This window comes from Cydia fagiglandana, chromosome 3 (assembly GCF_963556715.1).
Source record: "Cydia fagiglandana chromosome 3, ilCydFagi1.1, whole genome shotgun sequence".
NCBI lineage: Eukaryota > Metazoa > Arthropoda > Insecta > Lepidoptera > Tortricidae > Cydia > Cydia fagiglandana.
In genome coordinates this window covers 7,688,705-7,714,594 of record NC_085934.1, presented here as the reverse complement: position 1 = coordinate 7,714,594, position 25,890 = coordinate 7,688,705, and the positions used below count along the sequence as shown (strand labels likewise).

Sequence of the window (25,890 nt, the reverse complement as noted above, 5' to 3'; positions counted from 1 at the left end):
TAAACAATAAAGTTTCACACAAATTTGAAACATTTCTCTACTATTTTATTTAGTTGTGTTCTTTCTCTAAAAATAACATTTTGCGGTCGTATACGCTATACGCCTTAAGCCAACAGCGAGACGCTTTTGGAATGCAAGCGTTATGCAACGCATTGTGGCTGCGCCTAGGCGACGCTTCCAGACAATTGTGCTTGCTGGCAAATTACTGTTTGCTTGACTGGAAATTGCATATGTCTGGTGCACAAAGCCGTTTTATTCTCGGCTACATATTTTAGTGCCGTGAATAAATCATGGATTCGTTTACGGCGATGCACTCGCAATAAGTAATCTTAGTTGCTAAGAAATATCTTATGCTGAATGCAGCATATGGCGTAAACCGGAGACCAAAAGCTTTACCCAACATCAATGTTCCAAGATCACGACTCACGTCCGATAAATAATGAGATTAAGCTTCTCATAATGTAGATCCAGTATGGCGTCAGCTTAATAAGCCGATGTATCGGTATCAGGACAGGACAAGGTGGAGGGCGGTTACCATAATCAGTTATACCACCCACTTTACGTGCCCCCATATGATATAACAAGAGAGTCCTATAACGAATGTACCCAATAACCATTTAAGCTGATAAATTTAATTTTGTCCACAGATGCAAAATATAAACAACATAGTAATGTTCCCGGTGGACAGTCTTCTAAAGGGTGACCTCCGAGGTGTCAAAGGCGACCTAAAGAGGCCATTCGACAAAGCATCCAAAGACTACGAGTCCAAGTACCTGAAGATTGAGAAAGAGAAGAAATCGCAGGCGAAGGAAGCTGGTCTCATTCGCAGCGAGGTCACTCCCGCGGAGATAGCAGACGAGATGGAGAAGGAAAGGAGGCTGTTTCAGTTGCAGATGTGTGAGGTAAGTTATTCTTATCTTTTACTATCTTATCACTTATCAGCCGTACGACAAACGAAGCGCTAACTGCACAGTCGCTATATATCGTAGCTCGTAAGATGTTCAACGATATGTGAAGTTGCCAAGCCGTTGGAGTGCATAATCATGTTTGATTGTGCAGATATTTTAGAGCACCCTGTTCGCATTCGTAATACCATATACTAAAGAGCAGAATAGCGATTTATCACAAGGGTAATTAATTTGTATTGATCACCCCTAGGTTTCCGAATTCAGGCTCTGGACGATTAATCTTCTATCCTGAATTATACATAGAGTAAATACAAACCATAAATTTAAGTCACGGTATATTGATGCAAGTGCATAACGCACACGTAACGGAATGATTGATTATCTCTTGGGAGAAAAGTCGTCCAACATTAACGAGGTCGTCGTTTCATCAATATTCCTTTGTGAATAGGCTAGCCGTTTAGAATTTTACGACGTTTTAAATACACCTTCAGGCATTGCGTAGTGTCGAAATAAAGGTATATATAAATTAAAATGTCTGATTATAGACAAATAAATATGCTTTGTCTTTTTGACATCACACAACACTCATATACGCATTTTTACTAAGTTTTCTACATTTATGAATAACAGCATAAATCTACTTTTTGGGAACGTTGCTGTTTTCAGACAAGGTTCTTACTACTTTGTCGACTGATAAGGTGCTCGTAGCATAAATATGGAATTCCATTATTGACTGACGAATTAGCAGTTTTTGCTTGAAAACGTAATTAACTAACACCTTTATAAAACTTGTCGTTTGAAGTCTGTTCCCGTTTCTAAATTAAAAATAAAACTCTTATTCCGCAACCTAGTTTTCAAGCAGAAAAGTGCATCGGAGCTTTCCTGCTAACAACAAATTAAACATAAAAGCTGTTATTTTTATCGTATGTAGCTAGTTACTGCCGGACGTTTTAAACTTTTTATACAGCGTTTAACCTACATCCGACCCACCTAGTTCCGATGTAACGTTTCCATTTAATTTTATTGCGTACGTCTGTCGTGTACGTGCTGAAAACAAATTACGTTTTGATTTTTTTGGGCTGAATTTGTAGGCCATTATACTGATCTGCCTTTACTATTTAGTACCAATATCAAACTCACGAAAAGGCTTAGCGGTTCTTTAGATTCTTTACCAATGAAATTGCCCATGCATCTTTTTTCGCTATTCCGTGGTTAGATTCGTTTCATCACTACACCTTATAAAACAAAGTCCCCCGCCGCGTTTGTGTGTTTTATGTTTGTTTGCGATAAACTCAAAAACTACTGAACGGATTTTCATGCGGTTTTCACCTATCAATAGAGATCAATTCTTGAGGAAGGGTTAGGTGTATAATGTGTTAACCCGTGCGAAGCCGGAGCGGGTCGCTAGTACATATTTAGTAAAAAAAGTAGTCAATATGACCGCCTACTACGCCCCTAAATATCGCCAGGTACCAGGTACTACAGTCGTATATTTATAATGGCTTCTCTACACTATGGGCCAACGCCGGCCACTCCAAGGGACGCATTTATGCGTTAGAGGGAGCAAGTGATATTGCTGTCTCATTCTACCGCATAGCTGCGTCCCTTGGAGTGGCCGGCGTTGGCCCATCGTGCAGACCAGCCATAACATGTTCATGTTAATTGAATCAATTCAGCAAATGAAGTACTTCCACCGTTAGGGTCAACAGTTCAAGTTCGTGCCAAGATCGAAATCTGCGCTCACGAAAGTTAATCACAAACCTGTTCAGTGACCTTGTATTTGAATGACTGTTAATTTCCCTAAATAGGAAGCCATCGTATGAATAACGGGCCTATAATGCTCTCGAAACTAGTATTAAGGCCTTGTGTTTGACGTAAGTCGTATTTAGTCCCTCGCGTCTTCTAAAGTCCTGGATGGACTTTAATGATTGAGGTGTCGTTATTGATCTGTAGGTTATATGATAGATTTGTTCCTATAAAAACGTCACAAAACACGCCACTTTATCTCTTTGATCTGATCAGTTCATCTAGAATCGGAGATCTTCTACGTGCTCATTTGTTTTCCAGAACCCCAACTATGATCAGATATCCAAGGAATATCCCCGTTACTGACTAAGGCGATATCTTTGAAAGAAAACTAATTAAGCTATAGCTTTCAAATCACGTACAAAACAAAAACTGGTGGTCACGGCAGTAAATCCCTGGGACTAGCACTTAGCTTAAGCTTCAGGCAAGGAAGAAAGCCGGGCAATTAATGGTTAGTGCGCAATTTGCACTGGCTTCCAAGCGTACGGACCTGTTGGTCTCTACCTATGTGTGTGCACAGACATACACGAAACTAGTAGACTATCAGTGAATTTAAGCTAGTCAGGATACAAATCGGGTTACGAATGTTTAATAGTGTGCGTGAAATAGTGGGATACGAAGTCTTTCATGGCTAATAAAAACGCGGGTGTTATTTGTTAAAGATATTAGACTCGTTGAATATCGCTTTCGTCTGGCAACAATAGAGCACATAGTTTATAACGGAATTACCTATAAATTTCTAACCAGAAATGAGTTACGAGTGCGCATTAGGGCTGGGATCCGTGAGGATCCGTGAGGATCGTGCAAGGACGTCTCCTCTGCGTCTATTATGCAGAGTCTATTAAAATATGTCTGTGTCTGCCACTCCCCACTAACCGCGCCCCGGGGCCCACAATACGGCCCACTCATTAGGCTTCACTCACGATATAAACGCTCTACATATTTCACTGCCTAACAACATAGCCAGTTTTTTTTATACCCACCCCACTGTTTGGCATTAAGCTTCCTCTCAGAAAAGGGTTTGGAGTCTCTATACGATAGCCCAATGCTGATTTAGGGCCCCCCCACATCTGGCGTCTTTCGAGCGTCGGCGTCTGTCGGCGTCGGTCCAGCGCTATGGAAAATGACGTCGCTGCGCAGTTGCCTCGACGCTGCGTCGACGTTGCGTCGACGTCGGCCATAGAATTGTAGACACCGACGCTCGAAAGACGCCAGATGTGGGGGGGCCCTTAAATTTCTTGGTAGATATACTCAGGCTATCTTACGGCTTTTTACTATTCACTGATAATCGTCGAGGAACTCATTGGTTGGTACCAGTCAACACAGTGCCGGGATACGAGTCACTACCTTTTTTAAAAAGCCGGCGCCGTTTGGATAATAGTGATTCTTGTTGTAACCTTCTAACTAACAGTTTCTTGTTACCTATGCGCAAGTTTTTTTTACAAAACTTGTTATTTTCTTGTTAATCTTGGCCACGTGTTTAAAAGTACAGATCGTATTGCCCTATTCCATGTATATTAGTATATTATAAAACTAGGTTATCGTGACGTGACTTTATTATATTCATTATTCAACTATTTAATCATATGTGAATGACCGACCTGAATTAATCGCATTGTCTAGGGAAACACGTTTATCTCATTACACTTCATTCATAATGATAATTATGTAACTATTTACAAATAAGTACATCATTAGCGCATATAATTGTATCGCGTGCTTAGCTTTAATGGTTCTCTATCAGCAATTCAGTAAACATGATATGTTCTGCGGTGTATGTAAGTAATTAGTGTAGTTTTGATAGCATGGCTTACTTACCCACTAGAACAAACAAGCAAAATAAAAACAAATCACGTGCATATGCGGGGGATAAGGAATGGTGTGGGACGTTATACAACGGCGTTGAGTAGCCCATAGCTTAGTTCTTTACAGGATAGATCTGTAGGGTCTATTTTCGACTCTAAGCCAATTATCTGAGGTAATCGTGTATTTTATACTAAACCATATTTACTATGCGACCAACCCCGAGACATCCTTTATAAGAGTTATAAGTAAGTTTTTCTCGATTTCGGGGTTGGTCTCATACTTCTCAAAATGTAGTAAAAGTTATTCAGTATGATCCGTATATTCCGTATTGTCATCTCGCAGATTTTGTTTAAAATTACTGTCGACTATGTTTGGTGATAAACAGTGATTCTTGATTTGTCTGGTAACTTCATAATGCACAGTCAGAGGCCATAGAAGGTAGTCTGTGGTAGATCGTATCTCATTTTAGCAATTCATTAAACCAATCGAACGGGACGTCCTCATTTCTACTTATGATTAATGTGGGTGGTATGTAGCTGGTGTTTTTCCTTAATTTAACTAAGTAAAACTTTGTTTCCTAATTTTGATACGGTGATGAGATTTATGTGTTGCCCGTGACCCGTTTTCATTACTCTTGGAGGAGTTTTTTCTCGGTTTTCATCATGTGTTCAATTTTAGGCAAAAATTCGTACCTACGCCATACGTATAAGGCTATAATCGATTTACCTACCGTAGAGTTTCGTATCTTTGCCTGCGCTACCTATTTTCGCCTAGTTTGACATAAGTTGCCATTAACAAAATGTTTCTAATGTAAGCCTTACATAAAACTGCTAAATACAAAGTATTTTTCATGGGTGTCAATATTCTTCGACCATTCTGAGGCTAACTTCACACAGTTGACTTTTAGTGAGGTTTTTTCGCGACGCCGACCACACGTTTTTTTAAACCAGTGTTTTAACTTCAGTTTTAAACGGTGATACGGACCCGGTAATGTTAAACTTTTTACATGATTATATCCTGTAACTATCTCTTTTTCATATCATATCTATTATTTAATGGCTAGCTCACGTTTAGAAGTCACAATTGGATAAAACGTTGGTGAGGGTACTTTGCGTCCATCTTGTTGCCAAATTTCGCCTACCCCTAGGGTTGACAAATTTTTTGTACCACATTCATTGGTGGATGACATTATTTGTTTCCAAATCTAAATATTTTCTTATGTTTGGTTATTTTAGTTTACGCTATATGCAAATGTTTATTTCTACTCTTACCGATATTGAGTAGATACCAAATAGGTATTTTTATGTCTCACTTTGTGTAAATAAGGTTGATTTGATGTCAATTACGATAATAACAACAATTTTGCAATAATTAAACAATTTTGTTTTAAACAATATTTTTTTAACTTATAAACCATTACTCCCCTTTATTTGACATGTTGGTTAATTTTTGGCAGCCCTAGCTTCATTATAGAAAATGTATGAAAACAACTTCAGACTGTTACCAAACTTCGCCTACTACCCCGTTTTTTAAATATATGCCTAGTTTGGTGTAGTTAAGGTTCATAGTATATTAGCACATTCCAAGGAGATGCGACTTAACATGTGTAAGTCACAGAAAAGTAAGTATTAGAGGCAGGGCATGCCATAGGCGAAGATTGGGAAAAATACCCAAACATCGCCTATTGCCTTTGGGGCCATTTATTACCAACTTAACCAATGAAATTCAAAGTTTTAATGGTGTATACTGATAGTTAGGAATACTAAAAAATGTTTTTTCGCCTTAATGGATTAAAATGCTTTCAAATTTGAGAGATTTTTTGAGAAAAGTGTCAAAACCCAGGCGAAGATACGAAACTCTACGGTACTGAAATTCATAAACTTGATAATCATTTGTAACTTGTCCATTAATCGAGCGTTAGCGAATGAAGAACATTCTACAGGTCGCAATTTTCAACCCAGAGCATGTTCGATTATTACATACATAATAGCAAGGAGGTGGGGAGGGGGGGGGGGGGGTGGATTTTTGTTGGTCGTCAGATTTTGTTAATTTGTCAAAATGACGGAGCTATACATACCTATAATCAGTTTAAAGTTACCTACGCGAGGTCTACAGCTCACAGAGTCCAGTATTTATTAATTTTAATAAATAATCACATTGAAAACGTAATTATGCTGTTATGCGTCACTTAAATCCCGGATTGCAATGCGTATGACAGCCATATTGGGACATGCATTGTCTCGATTATTATTACAATAACTCTAAAAGGGCATATCTGAATACAATAAAATTGTGCATTAAATAATCACTTGCATTTTATTTGTTACATTTTAATTTGATAAATCTGAAAACTTGTTTCAGGATTTAAAATATTGGGTTAGCATGAGGTTGAACTACTTACCATAAAAATCAAAATACATATATTAGATGCATTTATCTGAGATGACGGTGTCTTTTTCGTATAAAATATTGCATAAATAAGTAACTTCAATTTGATATCTAAACCGAATTGATATGTCTAAGATAAAACAAAAAGTCGCGACAATTTTGATGAATGAGGTGCGTGTCGAATTGTCGATCTATCTTTTTTATGTCTTGGGTAAGAATCTAGGCTAGATTTTTATTAAACTACTACAAAAAAGGATGACTTTATATAGAAAGAGATACGTCGCTTGATTATTTTTTAATATTTTTTTATGTAAATACTTATTACCATTTTGAATTACAAAAATATTTCCGTTTACACCGAATAATATTTAAAATAACTTATATAGCGAATAGCAGCAAATCATATTTCACCAACTTTACTTCTTACCTTTTTCCACTGTACCCATAGTCGCGGTCATCAACTCATCACAAAGGCCGTTATACACAAACCGCATACTCCTGCATACGTTGAAAGGTCGCAGTTTGTCAGTGACACTGGTTTACAGTTACCAAGTTTGGTAATGTACGCGGACAATGGCTAACTTGTATTGTACAGACGCCATAAGATATATTGGAGCGGCCAAGGTGCGCACAAATATCGGAACACGCCTTTATTGTCTAGTTAGGCGTTAGATTAGATCGCATGTGCTGATACATATTTTGAGCCTCTTGGCCCTTCCTATGTATGGTGAAGACTTGTGGTGGGGACTTGTGTTCTTGTTCAATCCTTTCAACCTGAGTACTAGACAAAAAAGCTTGTAATTGGATGAGATTAGCTCAGGACCGGGACAAGTGGCGTCTAGAAGAGAGGCCTATGCTCAGCAGTGGGCGATAAAGGGCTGATATGATGAATTGTGTATTATTTTTATGCTTATTTTCTGAAGTTCTCATACCTAAAACCACTACCTACTACTACAATTGCAGGACTGCTAATGGTTGTTTTGTTGTTTATCCCCTTGACTCTTCAGATTGCTGCGACAAATGTTCTATCAAAATCTGAACATGTTAATACCAAAAGTTTCCTTACATGGAAGTATTTAGTCCGATTTCAAGCAAGCGATCATGTTACTACTGTAATCCAAGACTCGTTGCACATTGTATTTGATTACATAGCGTGCACGCCTAAAAACCTAAATGTTCAAACGCATAACTTTTCTAAACGTGGTTACTTACTTGCAAATTGTTGCATGTCAACACTTTATATGTTACATCAACAAATGAAGATAGGATATAATATAACTTAGTATATTATATCCTATCTCCCTTGCCACTCCCTTGTCTACTACCTATACGTAGTATACGTGCATTTGAGGCATGTTTTGTACCTGTCTAAAATATACGAGTATTTTGCCAGCAGCAGGCTTAAATTAAAATATGATATGTATTTTTATCAGCAAAACGGAACTGTAATTGGTGAAAAAGAACATCCACATAGTCATAATGTCTACAAACTGAAAGTTGTCATGAAAACAAATATCGCCGCAGTAGAAACAAGTTATTACCATGCACATGGAAATTGAAAGTTAAGTTCGTTGACATCGTGTAGCTTGCAAAATCGATGCGTCTGTCTCGCTAGAATGCCAAATTATCTCCAGCCGATGCCAAATGACTCTCAGTTCATGGACACTTTACGACATCATAGAGAACGACAAATCTGGCCTTAATTTATCTAGGGTAGCCTTATAGGAACAACAGATTCCGTTTTCATACTTTTACATTTACATAAAAAAAATAGCGAAGGAAATGCCCTGACGCAAGAGTGGTTTTTTATCATGAAAAAGAGGAAAGGCACTTACTTATTATTTGCATCCGATGCCAAATGGCAAATTCTTGTTTCATAACTCGACAAGAATTCTAAGATACCAAATAATTGTACAGAATTTGCCAAGTTTGAGCAGAAATTTTATTCTAAATTGGTTCTTAAAGACCGTATCGTTAAGTAATAGTCTCAAATTCAGCTCGATAGGCTTGTCCGGACTATATTTGCTGTACGGTATTAAAAACATCATAAAGTCCCTAAAATAAAAATAAAATGTCAAACCTTCTTAAATCGGGTATAGCTTAAAAATACCCTCAGATTATACTCTAAGAACATATTAGTAATACAAAATAATACACATGCCTACAGTTAGACAAGTTGAATTTTTTTAACATGGTTTTTCTACTGAATGAATTTTAAAGCTTATAAACCTATTTTTTTTTATTTAAAGCGTGGCAATGCCAAACAGTTCATCTTAATTCATGGACACGTACCATCTGGGATGACAACAAATCAACGTCTAGTCTAAATTTATCAATAGGGTCTTACGAGACGAGGTCGCCAATTGAATTGATGGGCTGATTGGATGCAGTTTATTCTCGCTGTCTAGCCAATTTGTATAAAGTTGGATGAGGTAAGAGAAACACTGGGGCAAGAGAAATACTTGTAGGGAATCCTTATACTACATATTTCTTGTACCACGAGCAAAATAAACTATGTTTCTGTTACCCCACATGCCCTTAAAGCCTTTTCATATTCATGCGTGTCTATTTCGACTGCACTTGATAATCCCACATTTGGTTATATTTTTCATTTTATTTATGCTTACGGTTCAATGTGAATTCTGCATAATATATTCGTTGATGTTACATCTATATATGTACAGCGCTCAAACAAACATTTTCCGCCAGCAGACAACGTACGACTCTCGCGTAGGACGTAATTAATTTAGATTTAAGTTATTCTCGAACACGGACACAAAACTTATTGTTTGGTTTTTTGTAGAAGGTCCCTGAGCATTAGTAAAAATATGAAAATATTTAAATCTTAGCCTAGGCATTATTTAGGATTTCCTAGAAACCCAGTCATAATTAGCTCCAACCACGAACCTAAACAAGTTCTTTTATCAGCATCACGAAAGAACCTACCACGCAAAGGTCTAAAAAGCAATTCCGAAAGGCCTTGCGTGATAGAGATTCAATAAACTGATATGTCACACATACATACATACCTAGTTTATCACTCGACTATTCTTTATGTTACTACCCTCAGGATTTACGTAGGTTCTTATCCACATTATGGCTCATATCATAAAGCTGTATGTTGGTGTGCGTAATTAGACTTCGTTGGTTCATCCGTTTCTATTATCTTTATGATGCCGGGATGTGATTTGTATTTCATATCGATAGCAGCTTATAGATAGCCTATGGAAGAGACTGGTCAGCAACATTAGGACATGATGTCACGATCCTCAGGATTGAGGGAACGACTGATGATGATGATGATCGATAGCAGGAGTTGCTAAGTAACTAAAAGATGCAAAATAATCTGCACACTTTTTCTTTCCTCTTGTTAATACGTAAATAAGTACCTATTAAAAATGTAGTATGCCCGTGCCTAAATAAAAAAAAATTGTTACAATATTTATCATTGCAAGTTTTATATAAAAGTTCTTCATTTCAGTCTTGGTTTTACTCGGCTAGTTCAGTATTTAGTCCAGGGATCTACAAGTTACATTGTGTTGGTATTATTGTTTGTCGCTCCGGCAGCAACGCCGCCTTCTGCTGGTTTCATTTCCTGGCCGCAAGTTTAATGTCAGGTCCTCTAAACCCAATCTGGCTGCACAAAGGCCGCTAATGTTGCATCTTTTATAAAATCGACACTAAATATGCACATTTTAGATTACAACTTCTATAAGCATTCCTATGTACCTGCCCTGCTTCGCACGGTTAGTCAAGTATTTAGTCCAGCAATCTACAAGTAATACGGCGTCGGTATTGTAGCCCCTGCGACGTTGCTGCGCTCCGCTGGTTCCATTTCCTGGCCGCAATCAGATCCTCTCCTCAAACTAACCCGATTTACCATTTGACTAACGGAGTGGACGTAGCGGAAACGACGGAGCGGGCGGAATAGGAATACGAGTAAGTCTGTCTACTAAAATGTTACTTAGATATCACAGTTTTTATAGAATAAACACTGACTAGTTAATTTAAATCCCCGGAGAGTTATTGACATAAACTGTAACTGTAGGTCGTATGTTGAAACTTTACCTTAAATAATAAACGTGTTGACAGCATGGTTCCTCGATGGCTAAGCGTTCCATTCGTTGACTGTTGTAATTTTTGTAATAATCAAAAGTGTCTTAAATATTGTACTAAGTATGTAGCAATTGATTAAAATACCAGCACGTCTAGCACATTTTTCCTCTACTGGCGCCACTCCGTATGTCAAATCGCGCTTGATGTATGAAATTGTGCGATTTCTCACAAGATATAGAGAAGACACCTAGTGAACAAAAGTCTTTATAATTAGGTATGTGTTCGGATAAAGGATTTCATTAATTGTTTGAGTACGCTGAGGTTATACAGATTATAGTGTTGATAGTACCTGTCATTCTTCGGCTCGTGCGTCATGGTTCTCGGAAAGTAAATTAGTTTCGTCGTAGCGTTTTTGCTGCTATCTCAAAGTCGATTGAGATTTTCTGCTAAATTGAATAAATCATTCTAAATTTTAACTTAAATCTTCATCGATTTACGAGATTATAGGTTGGTGTCGTAGTTTTTGCTGCTATCTCAATTTCGATGGAGATTATTTGTTAAATTGAATCAATCATTCTTTCATCGATTTACGAGAGGATAATATTTTTTCTCGTTATTATTGATATAGTCACACGTACAGCATATAATAAATTTATAGGTATCATAGTCTTTCCGAGTAACCTTGATAGGTATCAGATACCTTAAAATATGAACCCCGTAAAAGAAAAACACAAGTTATTCTTTAACCAAAATAAATGCGATGCTGCCCTTAAATACACTAAAAACGGTAGAAAATGGTTTAATGTTTTCAAAGAGATTCATTACAAACTGCAGCAGCTCATTTTCACTCCTCTCGAGTATATTTTACTGAAAACCCGACGTTTTTAAATAAAAAGTTCGTCTGTGATTCCGATTGGCGAGCCTTTGTGGCTTACAAAAATAAAATAGGAATGAAGCCCTATTGCCGGTGCGGTACGGGCGTCGGGTCGTCGACCGGCCTTGCGCCCGCCGCGCAGGGCCACTGCAGTTCTGACCCTTGCTTTGTTCCTGTGCACGCTCTTCCACCACATTTCACCTGATATTGTAAGGCTACAAAGACATGTGGTCATAAGTTGACAAAGGTGGATTTTCTCATTTATATTTTTATGGAAATAACAGCGGGGAAATGCCGCCAGCATCCTTGGTACAATGCCTCAGGGGCCTATTTTAGATTTAAGCTAGTTATTAATTTCGTTTAGTTGTACCACTCTATATATATTGAATGAATAAATGATATTTGTTTTCATGGATTTGTAGTCAAAATGATATGGTAATCAATGATGTTAGTCGTTAGTCCGCTCAGTAGGTTTTAAAATATCCATGCCGTATTTCCTAGATGTGGATGTCCGTACAAAAAACAGTATCAGCTAGTTAGAAAGGAAGGAAATGCGTTACTTGTTACTTTTATTTTAAAATGTAATTTTGGCCGGATGTTCATATCCGCCGTTATAGAACTAGTTTCAAATTTTGTAAGGGCAATTTCGTTTCAACGCACAGAGCATATACTTAGTTTGTTGTTGTTTTTATTTTTTATGACCCTATTCTCACGACAAATCGAATTAATTTGCATTTCAGAGAGAATAGAAATCGTAAAAAGGCAAACCTTAAAGCTTGGTCGTCCACTCGCCACACGCAATACCTCTAAGTTCCACACCATTTCACTAAGAATCTAGATAATAAAAGTAATAACTTTGTTACTTAACTAAGGTAACTATTACTATTAGTCTATGATACGGTAATCAATGATGTAAGGTATCGATAAGCTCGTGACGCCAGCCGGCGAGTCGCCAACAGTTGTGCAAGGTCGCGCACCGTATTATTATTGCACAACCGCAACTTCTGCGAGGATGCGCGTTTACGCGTCATCAAGAGTAATTTTAACTCGCGGAAGGGCAGCTAGTAATATTTGTGCGTTTCCACAGACAGTCCGCATGCCGCGTCCGGCACACGCGTCCCATTTGCCATATCAATTGCGTACTCCATTTAATGCGGCGCTAAAGCTGGCACGCTTCCATCTATAAAAAATTAAAAACTAATTTTAATCCCCTTGTTTTAGTACCTGATAAAGTTCAACGAGATAAAGACAAAGAAGGGCATAGAGTTACTACAGCATTTGGTAGAATATTACCATGCGCAGACGAACTATTTCCAAGATGGATTGAAGACGATAGAGCATTTTGGAGTATATGTGGCGGATTTGAGTGTACAGCTGCAGAAGATTCGGCAGCAGCAGGACGACGAGAGGAAGAGGTTGCTGGAGTTGAGGAATATGCTGCGGGCAGCTGCTCCGCAAGATAGGGAGGTGGGTTATAACACTTATAACAGTAATACATATAATTTTAGTGCTATAGTACAACGCGGCTGCATGCCAGAGGAAAATGCGCGGATGTCTAGACATCTAACTCCGCATTCGCGAGATGCTAACACTCAATTGCGCGGAGCGGCAGTTCACAAATATAAATACTAGTTCATGATTTGATTGGAGAAATTATAACATATAATAGTTACAGTCGTGGGAGGTGAAACCTTAGAGAGCATTCAATATTTTATAAATATTTCTATACTCTTAACTAATGGCGTTTATCATGCATTGATGAAAACCCCACGTATTAGGTACGTTATTAGTAGGTATTATTCAGTCACATGACAAGTACAGCAAAGCAACTATAAAATTACAAAAACACATATGTATTAATCTTTTAGGAGATAACTGCCTGTACGATAACTGCACGGAAGTGCAATAAACAGTTACAGTCATTGTGCCTGTTGTTGGTCGTACTTTTCTATTTGTATAATTATGTGTTTGTATTGTTATAATATCCTTCAGACTCATTATCGGCCAGCAAATTTTATTTTTCAGTCTTATCTTCAGTCTACTTATAAAATGTTCCACTTTCTCCTTTGCTATCTCTTATCTTAAAGAGGCATCAGATTAATATGTGTATAATTTGTTTTAAATCAAGCATTAAATTTGACTAACGCCACTAAAATCTTTTCTTTAACGTCGCTATCTCTTTTTAGGTAGCGTCATCATTAGGCGGTTACTCGCTGCACCAACTCCAAGGCGACAAGCAACATGGCGTCACGAGAAGCGGCTATTTGCTCAAAAAATCCGAAGGGAAAGTCCGAAGGGTGTGGCAGAAACGGCGCTGCCGAGTCACAGCCGAGGGCTACCTGGACATCTTCCACGCGGACGAAAACAAACCGCCCGCGAGGGTCAATCTTCTTACGTGCCAAATCAAAGTCGCCGCTGATGATAAGCGTGCGTTTGATCTAGTCTCATGTAAGTACCTACACTTTACATTACCTTACACTATGTTACTGGAGGAAGTTGGTGGTTCTATATATGGCAACTTGGGTACCTACTTAAGTTGGGGCACCGACCGTTCATCCACAAGGAGTCAAAAGGGTGAGGTAGACACGTTGCTGCTGAGTAAAAGCTGAAGGCTAATTGGATCATCTCTTTCTTTGCAGCATACGAATACACCGATCCTATTTAAAGTTAATGGTGGTCAACTATTTGGAAGGAAGTTTGAAAGTAGCTCCAGTAACGGAGAAAATGAGGAGTGCTAGGTTGTCGTGGTATGGGCATGTAATGAGGAGGGATGAATCCCATATAGGCAAAAGAATGTGGGGGATGAATGTTGATGGACGGAAAGCGTATGGTAGACCCAAAAAACGATGGATGGATTGTGTGAAAGAGGATATGAGAAAGAAAGGAGTGAGTGCTGAGGACACGGAAGACAGAGGAGAATGGAAGAGAAAAACATGTTGTGCCGACCCCACATGACGTGGGATAAGGGCAGGGGAAAGAAGAGAAGGTGGTCAACTATTTCTTAAATTCCATTTCGCAATTCCAGATAACCGTACTTACCACTTTCAAGCCGAGGACGACAGCGAGCAGCGAGCGTGGGCGTCAGTTCTAGTCAACTGCAAGGAGGGCGCTTTGATGAGGGCCTTCCACCAGCAAGCGGGGGAGAGCAACGACTCTGGGCATTCGTTGTTGGACCTACAGCGGTCCATTATCAGGGCTGTGAGGGCTATGCCGGGGAACCAAGTGTGTGCTGACTGCGGGTCTACCAATGGTACGTTAATCACTCAACTCAGTCACTAATTTATTACAAGTAAACTGATATAGTGTATTCCATAAGGAACTTAAAAGTATGTAAACAAAAAATCCAGTTCACACTGTCATTCAGCCAATGAGATACAATATTTTGTATCTATGGAATAGTGTATCAATAATTTTGTATCATGTTGGAGAAACGACTGAGTTTTATGATCCATATGGAATAGAGCAGGGGTCTCCAAACCCCGGCCCGCGGGCCAAATCCGGCCCGCGGCACGTTCTAATCCGGCCCGCTGGCACCCAAAGCGAATGCCCACTGTCCGACCCGTGGAAGCCACGCTCCAGGGGTTCAGCATCCATTGAGAGTGGAACTGTTCCTAACAACAGCAACCAGACACCCTCCCCCGGCGCAAAAACCGACGGTGGCCCGCGCGAAAGTTTCTGAGGCGCAATATGGCCCTCTGGTGAAAAAGTTTGGAGACCCCTGGAATAGAGTATAAGTAGTCGTGAGAGTGAGCCGATTCTGCTGATACTGATTAAAAATCCGCGTGTCGTATAATGAGTGCCATTACTTCGAATCGTTATTGATTGTGTAATGTGAATGATGTGATTATAATATAATATATATAATGTGAATGAGCTGAAAATGAGTCATACAAAAACACGGTAATAATCGTAAAGTAAATGAACTGGTTTGTTACAGAAACAATGATTCATGATCAACTTAGGCATCCTTAGGTATCTTTTAAAACCTGAGTATTCTACCACACAGTCATAATCATAACATAATTAATATTACCTACCTAAAAAGAGTGCAGTTAGGTACCACGTAAGACAATATTGAAACATGCAAACATACCTATATTTATACTTGTTTACCTTTGTTTAAAGAGTAATTATGTTAGCTCTACTATAATATTACGCCGCATCAGAAAAACGTGATGGAACATGTTTAAAACATTAAAATTGCGTGACTGTGGAATCGATTCTATTGTTTCGATTAACCTAATCGTTATTAGACAAGAAAAAACTCCCACTGAACCATCCGGAACAGTAGCTGATCACTTTGTAGCTCACCAGATACTTACACACTAGATGGAGCATTTAAGACGATTCCCGGTTCCATACTAATTATTTGGGGTTAGTGTTGCCATGCTCTAAAGTTCTAAATCTAGACGTGTCGTTTAAATGGCTGAATATACCGTTTTAGACGTTTGTATAAAAACAAAAACCTGAGGAAAGCTGGACAAGCCGAACTAATAACATTTTGGGCGGCATGGATAGGAAAAAACCGGACAATCCGGAAATGTCTGGTTAAATCTGAACACCGGGCTTTCTTAAACGGAAACCGTTTAAGAAAAAACATTTTAGTTGCATCCTCGTTTATGGCCTATACGCACATTGTAGGAGAAGATCTGATTTATCGCTGATTTTATGTGAGTAAGTGTAAGTGAGTTACAATTAGTCGGATGCGCTAAATTATGTGGCTCTGGGCGTAGTCCTTTACTATTAGAAGATCACCCTTGCAAGGCAGTGAGCCTCCTAACAAGCTCTATAATGCAGACTCCAAATGAGGAGGTCTATGAGCAGATCACTTTGTTACACACTACGCGATGCTTCAATTTCACACGCTCAGAGAGGCCATGACCGCCAGTTAACGCGTTATGAAACATCCGAATAGCACGCATTCCAGAGTAATCTGTTGTGTGTTTACAATGTTTCCTCCTATTGTTTGTGCGTGAAGACCACGCTCTTTGCATAAGCTCCGAGGAATTGTAAGGAAGCCTCGCTTGCCCGGCATACTACAGGTACACAACACGGCGCGCGCATACTGTCACTTCCTCAGTTTGAAAACGCTTACTTGGACTGTAACACTGAAAAACTGCTCGTTCCACAACACCGGAGCCCTAATAAAGCCCTGTCGCAGTGTTTATCCTCTCGCTAACTTACGATCTGATTCGAACTTTTAGATACGTCAAATATTACGATTAGATATGTCAGTGTCAAAAGTGACGTTTTTGTTTGAAGTAACGTCACTTTTGACTCTGGCATATATAATCCATATCGTGTAAAGTCCATTCCAATTTCCAATAGAACTTGCTAACTTTGTAAACAAAGGCCGTAACTTTGTTTTGTCACTGTTTCTCCTTGAATTTTCACATCATCTCATCAAACACCATTGAAACACATACACTATACACTATTAAAGCGGTCGTTACCGTAAAATACAACAATATATAACTGTATCTTGGATATTTCATTAAAAGTTTAAAATGGTTTCATAAGTTAGGTTATTAGGCCCTGATGTAATAACGTTTTTGTTTCTTTTACATTCTACAATTGTCTATGATGGGTAGTGTTGTGACTAAAGTTGGTGATATACTCGTAAAGCCGCTACACACTACGCGACTCACGGTCTGTACCTGCCAACGCGGTTATATACACTACGCGGTAGTTTGACAATTTTTTTTTCCTCTGATCGTGAAGATTCGTGATTAAAGAAATTAAAAATAAGTATCTACTTGTTTTTTACTTTCGGTATTTAACTATTCGATATGGTTTGACATAAACCGGGCAAGTGCGAGTCGGGCTCGCGCACGAAGGGTTCCGCACCATAAAGTAAAAAAAAAACGGAAAAAAATGCAAAAAGAAAACGGTCACCCATCCAAGTACTGACCACGCGCGACGTTGCTTAACTTTGGTCAAAAATCACGTTTGCTGTATGGGAGCCCCACTTAAATCTTTATTTTATTCTGTTTTTAGTATTTGTTGTTATAGCGGCAACAGAAATACATCATCTGTGAAAATTTCAACTGTCTAGCTATCACGGTTCGTGAGATACAGCCTGGTGACAGACAGACGGACGGACGGACGGACAGCGAAGTCTTAGTAATAGGGTCCCGTTTTACCCTTTGGGTACGGAACCCTAAAAATGGTAACACACTATCGCACCGCACCACGACTTTGGTGCGTCGCACCCATAAGTGATATATAGTTCGTTTTTTTAGCATTAAAAATAAGGTAAACAATCTTTATGTCTTTGTTTTTGATTGAAAAACACATTTAAAAAATAAGTTACGGCAAATATGTAACAATAATGAATCCAATACGATCATTTATATTCTTCTGCTTTCATAAGTAATAGTTACTGATTTTTAATAAGCGTTTTTCAATTAAAAGACATGTCAAGATCGCTTACCTTCTTTCAAGTTCTTTTTAATGCAAAAAAAAACGAACTATGGATGCGACGCACCAAGTTCGTGATGCAGTGCGATAGTGTGTTACAGCCTTAAGTAAAGGACTAAGTAAGACTCTTGCCCATCACTAGCAAATTCATCATTCAGAGACAATTTCAATATGGCGGTTTGTTTACATAGTTTGCAAGTTCTATTGAAATGGACTTTAGTCGTAATATTTGACGTATCATAAAGTTCGAATCGGGCCGTTAAGGGGCCCACTGATTAACAGTCCGCCGGACGGTATCGGCCTGTCAGTTATTCGGAACTGTCAAAATTTTGTTCTAACTGACAGGCCGATACCGTCCGGCGGACTGTTAATCAGTGGGCCCCTTTAGGCCCCGAATCTATACGGTTTTCGTGTTCGAATAATCGTGAGAATGTTTCGTATCGGATCCGAGCAATGGAATTTTGTTCAAATCATTGGAACTGTCTTGAATGCCAAGCACAAACTAACCTAATGCCTAGATTACATCAAAGTTTTCCCGGAATTTAGGACGAACTTTAAACCCATATCCCATATTTGGGTTATTCCCACTAGTTACCACCAAGTTCTTACCAGTGGTAACTACTGGGAATTTTTTTCCCACCTTTTACCACTGGGAACTACTGGGAAAAAAAATCCCACTGGGAACTACTGGGAATTTTTATTCCCAGTAGTTACCACTGGTAAAAGGTGGGATTTTTTTTTCCCAGTAGTTACCACCAAAATATTGTTAGAATTCAATACTAATAAAAACAGTATAAATAGTATAGTATAAATGTAGCGTGCTGTAATAGATAATAAGTGTCAGTTAGTGATTCAGTAAACTGCTTTAAAAGCGATCAAAAATATTAAACCAGATTGACCGGTATAAGTGTAAAAACTAAAATAGAAGAATCTCATTCTAGTTAAGTAGAATTTTTTATCCGGATTCAATTGATCTTATTAACTGTAAATTGTATTAGATATTTATACAAACGAACAAACAAATCAGTCAAAAACAGACAGAACTGATATCGTTTTATTATTTACAGCTACTTCATTCCGTTCTATTATAACACGAAGCAGAGTTGGAATATGTAGATATTCATAATTTGTAGTAAATAAGTAAAGGGCATGGTTGTTATTAAAACCGCTTAGGGCGCGCTTCGGATGGGCTGACTGCTCGGACTAACCAGCATAGGCTCGCATGTCAATTACGATCGGGTAGTACATCGCTCGGTCATGTTACGCTGGTCGGCTCGATTGCTTAAACACCCACGCTAGCGGGATGGTAATAACACTCTACCAGAGGGACATTAGGTACTATTCGTACACTTCTTTTTTTTGTATTTAACTTTTATTCTTTTGGAAAATATGTTCATTGCAATTGGAAAATATGTACCACCAAGCCGAGTTGGTGGTAACTAGTGGGAATTTTTTTTCCCAGTAGTTCCCAGTGGTAAAAGGTGGGAAAAAAATTCCCAGTAGTTACCATTGGTAAGAACTTGGTGGTAACTAGTGGGAATAACCCCCATATTTGAATGCAGTCGTAGAGCTCTGGGTACAGTTTCGTTTACCGAAGTTCGAATATTCAGTTTAGAACTAGTTCCTAGTTTGTTATTTAACTTTGTGAAAACGGATTAGAGGTTTAATTAGGCCACTGTGATACGTATGAGAAACATTTTATTGAAATACAATGTAATTGATAGTGTAGTTTTCAAGTAACAAGTACGTCACAACTTAATTCCCCGCAATTTCATTCGACTGTAATGTAAGCACATTAAAACATTGACCCAGCTTTTTCATACAAAAATGACAACTTTTATTATTATATATCAATCCCGAATACGGGAAAAAAATTTGGCTGTTCCATAAAAATCAGCGGCATCACAATAAGCCCACCTTAAGCCGAAATCCCGGAATGTATGAAATAGTTCATCATGACCAATTTATTTTATAGAGTTAACGCAGAGTATGGCCTGTGATTAAAATTTCACTCTGTTTTATCGCTTATCCTACGAACATTTGTTCGTATTTCAGAAACTTTTCTATTCTAATGGTATTCCTCGACGCCGCCTCCTAGAACTTTTAGAAAAATCGTTCGTAAACGACACTGTGGTAGAGTACTCTAATGCCGAGACCATGACCGATTAACTGTTATGAAACCACAGCCTTGACCACCAATCGTCGCAGGAAGGAACTCCGTTTCCGACTCGTATCTGCACTTTAATTACGGAATCGTTATCACCACTCGATTGGTATTGTTAATTGGTGCAGAAACTTTTTACGATTGCATGCATAATTACAATTAGGTTCATTTAAAAGTTAAATTAGAATTAACATTTTGTGCAGGCTGCGTACACATACCTTATTGATTTTGAGAACGGTGTATATTAACATATATAACGGTGTATAGTCTATACGAAATTGGCATGCTCAACTTTTTGTTTTATGCCTGTGTATACAAAGCCATATGTATTTACACAGGCATAAAATGAAAGGGGGCACAGAAGTGTAACCGACAAGTTCAAGTATAGCGTTACCTGGTATTACTATTTCTTAAAGTTGACGTGACGTGACGTGACGTGACCTGACGTGCGTAATATTGACTGTTGCATGGCAAGGATGAACGCCTGCTGAAACGAAAAGTTAAATGCTAAATTAACCTCTAGCCGCCCAGAGACCTATTAAAAGGTCTCCTTTTCCTTTCTAATTTGAACTTTGTGTTGACAAAATAAAATTTGTTTGACGTATGGGCGGCTAGAGGTTAATTCTTTTGATAATTGGTTAACATATTATTGTCTCATTCCAGATCCCACATGGCTATCAACAAACTTCGGCGTAATAGTCTGTATAGAGTGTTCAGGAAGCCACCGGGAGCTTGGTGTGCATATATCCCGGATCCAGTCCCTTACGCTCGACCGGCTCAGTACGTCGCAGTTGCTCATCGCGAGGCATATGGGCAACCAGATGTTTAACGAAATTATGGAGAATATGCTGGATGAGAGGGACAAGTTGACGCCAGAAAGCTCAATGTAAGTGGAGTTGTAGTATGAATTATGTAGGATTATCGATTTACAAATAAGCAGGTTTTTTAGTTTAAGTATCGTTGATATTAGGACAAGAAGATTCGAATTGTAACAGTACTCTTTAATTTCCAAGCAAAAACATTTGCTTTCTCTCTTTAATTCCCGTCCAGACTGCATAGTCATTCTCAACATTTTATTAGTCTTTTTTATCGAGAAGATAATTTGCTCTATTTAATACATTTTTATTTGTGTTCCATAATACAGTATTATCATTGCATGTATAATATTTTCAGGGAAGAACGGCTAAGGTTTATCCGAGAAAAATACGTATACAGAGCGTGGGCCGCGCAAACGTGTAGAGATGCAGCAGAAAAACTATCCGAAGTTGAACATGCAGTCAACAACGGGCACTTACAAAATCTGCTACAAGCGTACGCCGAAGGCGCGGACTTGGCTGCGACACTACCATGCTCAGTAAGTACGTTGGGCTAAAGTAGTTTAGTTATCGTCTTATTAAATATCTTAAGAACGGGTCACTCACGTATTTTAAGTCGAAAAACGCTCGACTTAAAATACGTGAGTGACCCGTTCTTAAGATATTTAATATGACTGTATCTCACGGAAGTTTTGTTATTAAAATAGTTATCGTTTTGCCCTTCAATTAAATGATTATTCGATGACCTATTTGTGCATTCTTTATAAAAATAAAGTTGATAATAAAAGAGCAAACTTGGCTGTGACTCTAACTTGCTCACTAAGTATGTGAAGCTAAAGTAATTCAATTATCGTCCTGTTGTTGTCCCTCGTGTACAACGGAAATTTTATAGCGTATTGTCTGACTTTATTGCGCATGTAACTATAATATGCTAATGTGGATATTTACTGCCAATTTTCCACATATGTACTCGTGTACGTGCGTACGTGTACGTGCGTGTTCGTACATTTTATGTACATAAAATGTACGAACACGCATTTGTTTTAAGTATATTTATGCCTTATGCTTCTAGCATTTCTAGGATAATGTTTTAAAATATTTTTTGCTCCAAAGCTTATGTTGCTCTTAGCAATGCACGCACGAGAACTTTCCAAAGTTGCGAAACTTTCCACATGAGAATTTCTCGGTAACTTCTGAGAATGTTCTCGAGAACGAGAATTTATTTATTTATCGTAGTTTATACCATGAATATTCACGATACTTTAGGTGTAGTCCTTACCCCCAGAAAATTGCGACTTTTGGTCGTCCGCTTCCGGTCAGAAAAATGTATGACGGGCCGGCCAAACGGTCAGACTTAGGTGGAAGGTGCTCGACCAAATGTCATAGAGGGACCCTGGCAGTATTTGACGCCGCCATTTTTTTTCAATATGGCTGACTTTTTTTTTTTACTTTTTTAATTTTGTCCTAGCGCGCTGAAATTTTGGTCACGGAATCTCGGGGTCCCCTAGATACCTATGAAAAATTTTTTTTTGGAAAATGCAACAATTTCGCGAAAACTGGCCACTTTTATTTTGTATGGCAACTTTTAAACGGTGCGTGATAGGTGGGGGGTGCTCGACCAAATGTCATAGAGGGCCCCGAGACAAAACAAACTGCATTAAAAAAAATCAAAAAGACCGACTTTTTTTTTTAATTTTTTCAAGTTGGTCTGAGCGCGCTGAGATTTGGCATGGCGGGAGATAGAGGCCTCTAGATTCTAATGAAAAAAAAAATTTTTTTTGGAAAAAATTGTCGAAAGTCGAAATGTTCTCTGAAATACAGTGAGAATTTAAGCAATTTATTGGTAAACTTATCACATCAACAAAATAGCTAACTGTAATAGACAATAATATATGCATAATAACATTTAGTTTTAAGTTATGCCTCTTTAAACTTTATTTCAAGTATATTCTCTTGTTTAAACAATAATTTCCATGTTGCAGGAATGTTCTGAGAACATTCTCGAGAACGTTTCCGCTTTTTGGGAATGTTCTGCAATTTGTACATTGCTAGTTGCTCTTCACTTATTAAGGAGTTTACCAAAAAACATATATTTATATAACAAAGATTTAGTTTCGAGGGAAATCTGTTTGAGTTCCGTTGAGTATGATTATTGTTAAGGCTGAAAATGTTATTTAAAAATCGAAAACAATGCGTATTGTAAGCTATGGATACTTTGAGTTCCCATTGTATTGTATTGTAGCTCGGGCGATTTTCCGCAACTCGACGTCTTGCGCCTATTTTGCGTGATAGGGGGTGGGCTAGTCTTGCCAGCCCAGCTCCTCGAGGAATCCTATCAAACCTTTGATGTTGAGTAGGACCTCGGGGAGGTCACTCGGGGATCCGAGATGTTTTGCCCTGTATGGGGCCAATCCGCTGCATTCCAACACCACGTGAGAGGCTGTTTCTTCTTCCTCCATGCATCCACGGCATAGGGGACTGTCTGTGACACCTGTTATAAAAAGATGTTTGTTAAAAAGTCCATGACCTGTTATGACACTGGTTACCATACTCAGTCGAACCTTTCCTAGTTGAAGGAGCGCCCTTGTGAGCTTACCGTTCATGCTAGGCATGGCCTGCTTGGCCTGTCTGCATCCAGTTTGGTTTAGCCAGTGTTCTGTGTGTAGTTTCCCTGTACGTGCCAGCAGCATTGAGCGTACCTTACTAAACGGTATCGGGAGGATCGGTTCCGGGCCTATCGCCCCCGCACCCGATCCTTGTCTGGCGAGCTCGTCCGCGGCGTCGTTACCTCGGGATCCACTGTGTCCTTTGATCCATTGTAAGGTGATCTTATTGTTCTGACATACCTCCATTAGTCGTTCGTGGCATTCGTGTATAAGTTTGGATGTGACTATATGGCTTTTTAGGGCCATTAAGACTGCTCTGCTGTCGGAGAGTATGCGGATGGAGGATCCTACTACCTTCCTTGCAGTGATGGCAGCCGCCGCGTTAATGATGCCCATGCACTCAGCCTGGAATACCGAGTTATGGGCTCCTAGCGGAGTGGTGATTGACATGTTCAGGTCTTCTGAAAAGGTTCCAGAGCCTGATCCGCTGTCTGTTTTGGACCCATCAGTGAAGATTCTCAGCTCCCGGGGATTGAGTCCTTCGTAGTTGTCGTCCTCAAATAATTGTATTTTGTACCTTTTGTCAAAGATGGCTTGTTTGTGAATTCGATCCGTGCCCGCCATGAGCACTGGAAATTCGCTGTATACTTTTTCCAGGCATGCTGTGTGAAGAGCTCCTGTGGTGTTAGACCATATATTGAGGGTTCGTAACCTTACCGCTGAGAGACTGGCCTCTTGTTGTATGTGTAGGTGCAGCGGTGAAAGGTTTAGCATGACCTCCATGGCTGCAGTCGGAGTGGACCTCGTGCAGCCAGTGGTGGCCGCGCATGCGAGCCTCTGGAGTCTTTGTAGCTTGTCTCGTACGTTGCCTAGGTTTGTTCTTGGCCACCAAACCAGAGCACCGTAGCAGAGTAGGGGGCGGATTATAGTCTTATAGAGCCAAAGGGTAATTTTCGGGTTGAGTCCCCACCTCTTACCAATCATCCTTCTGCACTGCCAGAAGACTACTCCCGCCTTGTCTATGCGTTTGTTGATGTGATTGTTCCAGTTGAGGTTACTGTCGAGCGTTAGCCCTAAGTACTTAACTTCGTCGGTCAGCTGTAGCTCAGTCTGGAAGAGTGTTGGTCTGGTAAAGTTGCCAAGTGCCCTTTTATTGGTGAACATTACCATTTCTGTTTTGGTGGGGTTAACTGATAGGTCAAAATCTCTACACCAGCGTTCTACGATCCGAAGAGCTGCCTGGGTGAGGTCGCATACTGTACTGGCAAATTTACCTGATATTAATATTGCCAGATCATCAGCGTAGCCTATTGTGTAGAAGTGTTCCTCGTTCAGTTTGGTTATGAGGTTATGATTGAGTTCCCATTCTCCGTATACTTTCTTTACATCCCAACTCCCAGAGCGCCTTTACTCCTCCAAAAAACAACCTTGAACTTTTACATATAAGATTGAATTTTGATTCTCTTTCTATAATTGCTAAATCTATAATTGCAGGACTGCGGCGAAACGGCGTTACACCTAGCAATCTCCCGTGAACTAGGCGACGGTTCCTTCCTCCACATCGTTGATTTTCTAGTCCAAAACGGAGGCGCCCAACTATTAGACAAAACCACATCTTCGGGCATGACGGCGTTACATTTATGTGCGGCGACGGATCGGACGGAGCCTATGAAGTTGTTGTTGAAGGCGGGCGCGGATGTTAGCATTAAAGATGGGAGTGGGAGGACGGCTTTGTTCATTGCGAGGACGCTTGGACATCACGCGTGCCAAGAGTTGGTAAGTGTTGGGAATCGCTTAATACACACTTTTCTGGCATACGATTGATATGGTATCTTTAATTTGGACGTCGGCCTGTGATGTGATCACCCCATTGTGGTGCCCAACTCTAAGATAAAACCATATTTTCGGGCATGACGTTACATTTATGTGTAGCACTTGTAGATGCTGTTTTCGACGATGGTACGTTTTTTGTATGGAAATTGACGATGCCATAGCCCTAAGGCAATCGCATAGATAATCAAATTGATATGTAGTCTTACCCATTGAG

At 39.3% G+C, this 25,890-nt stretch overlaps 1 protein-coding gene across 3 annotated transcripts in view; it reads left to right on the top strand.

The window, feature by feature from the left end:
* Positions 1-25,890, top strand: part of LOC134679974 (arfGAP with SH3 domain, ANK repeat and PH domain-containing protein) — an 89,316-nt gene that overhangs the window by 54,854 nt on the left and 8,572 nt on the right. For all 3 annotated transcript variants that reach the window (XR_010100412.1, XR_010100411.1, XM_063538934.1), the window contains exons 4-10: positions 648-902; positions 13,060-13,305; positions 14,025-14,286; positions 14,864-15,088; positions 21,086-21,308; positions 21,596-21,776; positions 25,338-25,619. Coding sequence is in view for 1 of the 3 variants with exons in the window: in XM_063538934.1 (XP_063395004.1) it covers positions 648-902; positions 13,060-13,305; positions 14,025-14,286; positions 14,864-15,088; positions 21,086-21,308; positions 21,596-21,776; positions 25,338-25,619 (1,674 nt within the window). In the remaining 2 variants the exon portion in view is untranslated. The remainder of the gene's footprint in view (positions 1-647; positions 903-13,059; positions 13,306-14,024; positions 14,287-14,863; positions 15,089-21,085; positions 21,309-21,595; positions 21,777-25,337; positions 25,620-25,890) is intronic.